At 25.1% G+C, this 5,114-nt stretch overlaps 1 protein-coding gene across 1 annotated transcript in view; it reads left to right on the top strand.

Moving 5' to 3' along the window:
* Positions 1-458: 458 nt before the first annotated feature.
* LOC130814578 (strigolactone esterase D14) overlaps positions 459-5,114 on the top strand; it is a 5,243-nt gene continuing 587 nt past the window's right edge. The window contains exons 1-2 of the mRNA XM_057680691.1: positions 459-922; position 5,114. The exon at position 5,114 is cut by the window's right edge and continues 587 nt beyond it. Coding sequence (XP_057536674.1) covers positions 531-922; position 5,114 — 393 coding nt within the window. The 5' untranslated portion in view covers positions 459-530. The remainder of the gene's footprint in view (positions 923-5,113) is intronic.

Here is a 5,114-nt window from a genome sequence, read left to right as displayed (position 1 = left end):
AATTTTAAACCTTAATATTTCTAAAAAATTCGCATAAAAATTTCATAATAAAAAATATACATTAAGAGGAATCTAAAAAGATCTTAAATAGATATACTTTATCTTCTAAATATATCTCAAAAACATAAATCAAATTTCTTTTTTCTTAAGATTAAATATTTGAAATGAGAAGAACATTAGATAACAAAAGAAGTAATACTAGTATATAATACTTCTAATATATTTATTGTTGATTTTTAAACTACTTTATATATAAAAATAATAATATCTTATAATAGAAGTATTTAAATAAACAATGTAAATTATATCTAAATTTAATCAAAGTTAATATTAATTCTATACATGAAAATAATTAAAAAAATTTAAAACTCTGGACAATAGTCCACTTTATCCTTACTAAACAACATACATGTAATGGCCCCATCATTTCTATGATTCCACTATTTAAGACAAGCCAAAAACCTCTTTTCCTACCTCAACTCAATACACATCACCTTCCTTTTTCTCTTCATTTCTTACTATCTTTAAAGATGGTGATGCTCAAGGGTCTTTCAGCTTCCATGAACACAAAAATCTCCGGTACCGGAGATGAAATCATAGTTCTAGCACATGGTTTTGGTGCAGATCAATCCCTTTGGGAAAACATTGTTGCACCATTAGAAGAAAAGCACCAAGTTCTAGTGTTTGATTGGAGTTTCTCTGGTGCTTTTAATGATGAAGTTCAAAGTAACCATAGTTTTGATGCCTTAAAGTATGATTCTCTTCATGCCTTTTCTGATGATTTGTTGAGTTTGATTGATGAAATGAACATAAAATCATGTGTTTTTGTTGGTCATTCTATGTCTGCTATGATTGGTTGCATTGCTTCTATTAAGAGACCTCACCTCTTTAAGAAGCTTGTTCTTATTGGAGCATCTCCCAAGTAAGTACCAATTCAATCAACTCTTTACCAATTAATTAAAATGAATAAAATAGTGTGTGTTTAATAAATCAATTCATTAAGTTTGGTTAAGGGACCAATTCAATCTATATTCATAATTTTTTGTTAAGTGGGTGTCTTGATATGTTATTAAAAAAAACGTGATAATTTTGTATAATACTCCTTCTAATTTAATTTAGTTATCCCATTTGATTTGGATATAAATATCAAGAAAATGAGAGGACCACTTAAAATAATAGACTCATGTGCAATATTGAGTATTTTTAATATTTAGAATTGGAGGGGATGATCTAAAATAGTAGAACCATGTGCAATATTGGATACGTTAATATTAAGAAAATAAAGAGACTACCTATAAATATATGTGTTCAAAAGGAAATGAAACAATTGAAATGAAGTGCTCAAATAAGAAAAAGGGACAGTTAAAAAGAATTGAAGGGAGTATAATATATGACATACTGTGTCTATAGAAAAAAAATAACTCTTACATCAACATTTATCTATAAATGACTCTCGAGTACCTTATAAAATATATTACCTTTGACATCTAATAGTTGTTACTTGTTACAATTACTGTATCAACTACACCTCATCAACTGATCTTATTAACATAAATTTTTCTATATATAATATAAAATATAGTTCAATAAGATCTTATTTGATTCGTTTTAATGCATATTTTTTATAATATTAATTTTTAAAAATATTTTATGACATTAAATGAAAAATATTAAAAAATAAAATAATAACATGAAAAATAGAAATGTAGTAATCCTATTCAAATGAGAGGAAGTATGACATAATATGAGCTTATAAAATCATCATCTTAACATTTTGTTATTGTTGTTGATTTTAAGAGTCTAAACTCTACAAGTCCTACACATTTGCACCAACAGTGTTAGGTATGTACTTGTTTATTCTAGTTATCGACATTAAATTTGTACTTTCAATAATACTCGTATAAATCCTACTTGATTAAAGCTAAATAAAAGGAATAGCTCTCAAATCAAATTTCATGTTTGTTGATGCTTAGGGTACTTATGATCACTTGCTTATTCACTTTTAAATATCTAAAGAATTAATTAATTGGGTTTGTAATATAAGAGCCTAAGTTTATTATTATTTTGAATTAGTGATAGGAATAGTTTTTTTTTTATATATTTATTCCATCTTATATTTAAAAAGTCTTTTATTAGGTATTGGTTTTTTAATTAATGATTAGCTAGAATCGAATTCAATCAAAAATTTAAAATTTATAAAGGTATAATTAGTAGGATAAGCTTATTCCTAAAGCTTTAATAATATTTTTCCAAATAGTTTGCTCAATAAAGTGTGATTGGTCCTCTTATGAGGAAGATACAAAGATCATGAAAAATGAAAATTGGCTATTTTAGTGAAATGTTGTTGGTTGGGTTATATCCACAGGATTATAGGTTTAAATGTAAGATAGAAAAAATAATCCCTTGTTTTCTTTTGTTATTCTTATATTTTTCATTTGGAAATTTTAAAATGTTATTTTCATTTAAAATTATTCTATTTTAGTAACCAATAGAATATAAGAAAATTATTACACTTACACTCTAACTTATAAAAATTAATTTACATTTTAATTTTAATATATTTACCTTATTATTTTACTTACACTTTCATAATATCTTTATTTTTTTAATATTATTTTACTCAACTTTCATAATATCTATTATGTAATTATTGTTTGTTTTGATTTCTTCCCATATTCAAGTTAATGGAAAGATAAAAAACCGAGGGAGTAAATGTTAAGTTTTACTAGTATATTTTAAATAGGGTTATGTATATGCCAAATTAAAATAGTACTCAATTTATTTTCATATTTTTTTCTCAAATATAATTTACGAATTTTTTTGTCAAATTTTGACTATGATTTTTTCATTAATCTATATGTAAAACATTTATATGAAATCTTAATAGATTTGTCTAAATATATACTTTCTAAAAATCAACTTTTTAGAATTTTTAGAAGCCTATAATTAAAATTATTTGATTTTTATGTTTTCATTGAGGTGTAAAAAAAAACTAATAGAAAGAACAAATAAAAACAGATGGAGTATATGAAAAAAATTAGAAAAAGAAATATGATCACTATCAACGCGAAATCGTCCGTTTTAGGTATAGAAAAAATTGAGTGATCCGAAATGAACCATGAATATGGACAATTCTTTACTTTTTGGTCAAAATGATCCCTTTTAATATTGGTCACTCATATTAAATTTGTCCCATCTGTATTTGATAAAAATAAAGAAAAAAAAAATGATATTTAAAGTAAAAATAGAAAAAATTATAGATATAGATAATATAAAAATACTTCATTCATTCTGAAATATTTGCTACTGATGGTGATATTTTTAGTGTATAAATATCTTTATCAATAGCAAGTATAATGAAATAGAAGAAATATAAATTAAAAATATAAATTAGAATTAAAAAGAGACTAAATTATAATTAAAAAAATAAAAATAAAGCAAATTTATAAGATAACCTAAAAAGAAGAACGTAAGAGAGAGGGGAAGTAATGGCACAAATTAAGTGGTTCAAAAGTAGATTTTGTTTTTATTACTCCTTTGTTTGTTTATGACAGCAACTATTCGGTCCCTGAGGTCAGCATTTGACACAGTCTTTATAGCTTTCGCCACCTTGAATGGCTTAAATTCAACAACACAATCCACCCTTCATTAACTTATCTTTCATTCGGCCAATCTAGTGTTGACAATTCATATGCCTTTTCATATTATTATCCTTTTTTGTCTAGGCTTAAAGAGGGCCTCTTAAGATTACATGTTGGAAGAACAGAAATGGTTAGCTTATTTTAAGATTGGTATATGTTTATTCAAAGTAATTGGTATGTTCCATTTTTTTCTTAAGGAACGAAGAAGAGTACTAACACACTACACAAATTCTTATGAGAGACGATATTTTTGAGAGACTATCTCTTATTTGGGCTGGACCTATTATATATTTTTTAGAATATTATAAGTAGGCATTAAGAATGATGTTATTAGACATTTAAAATATTGAAAGTAGACATTAAGAATACGGTAAATAAGCATCAAGGATAATGTAAGTAGCCATTAAAAGTACGATAAGTAGACATTAATCTTTAATGGGTTAGACTTAAGAGACTACTGAACAAAGTTTTAATATTCTATGAATAGTACTATTCATAGAATAAAATTTTTTTCTAGGGTTAAAATTGTTAATATACATAATGACCTTTTAGTAAAATATGTTAGACAATTGAGGTTATTTTTGTCCATAAAATCATTTTGCAATAGAAAGATTCATAATGAGAATAACTTTAAGAAATTTTCTCTTTGGGAAATTAGGAAGAACAAATAAGAACGAAGGAAGTATTTATTTAATATTTTTTCCAAAACTTCAAGATTAATTAATTGGATGACTTTTTTAAATCAATTTTGTTTTGGTTTTATTTATCTTATTATCTGATTAATTGATCAAAGTTGTTTGAACATATTAATTGGAGTAGTATGATAATAATTTAGTGCTTAGTTTTTGGAAATAAAAGAAATAAGGTGAAAATTAAATAGATAAATTAATCTACATGTTAATCATCTTTGATAAAAACAACATATGAAGGAAAACAAAAAGAAAAATGTATTTATTAGACAAGTTGTTAGTCATTATTCTCAGACTCCTGAGATATTATATGAAGTACCTATAAGATCAATTTTGCATCCCTTCTTGCATAGTGCTAATTAATTAAAATTGTCCCGATTAATCAAATTCAAGTATAAATCAACTCGAAATCACCAACGTAAAAAATCAAAAATAAAATTCTTAAGATATTTACATGCAGCACATAAAAACTGAAACCAACCCGACACGTAATGCCTTTTTATTCACCTTATACCCTAAGATAAAAATCAATGTTTCATCATTCAGCTACTTTTGTGAGAGACCGTCTTTTAAAGAGACGACTTCAAAACAATAAGCCAACATTCTTATTTTCTCTTTAAATTTTATTTATTGGCTATTTAAACCATATATCTAATGCATCTCTCAATGAAACCGTCTCTCACAATAATTTGTGTTCAACATTTGATCAATTGTCAACTAGTCCAATAGTGGGACAATATATAGATACTGATTAGATTTTTCTGCTTTTACAAATAACCTTAGG

This window comes from Amaranthus tricolor, chromosome 6 (assembly GCF_026212465.1).
Source record: "Amaranthus tricolor cultivar Red isolate AtriRed21 chromosome 6, ASM2621246v1, whole genome shotgun sequence".
Lineage (NCBI taxonomy): Eukaryota > Viridiplantae > Streptophyta > Magnoliopsida > Caryophyllales > Amaranthaceae > Amaranthus > Amaranthus tricolor.
The sequence above is the reverse complement of the archived record's forward strand: the minus strand, read 5'-3'. Positions and strand labels throughout refer to the sequence as shown.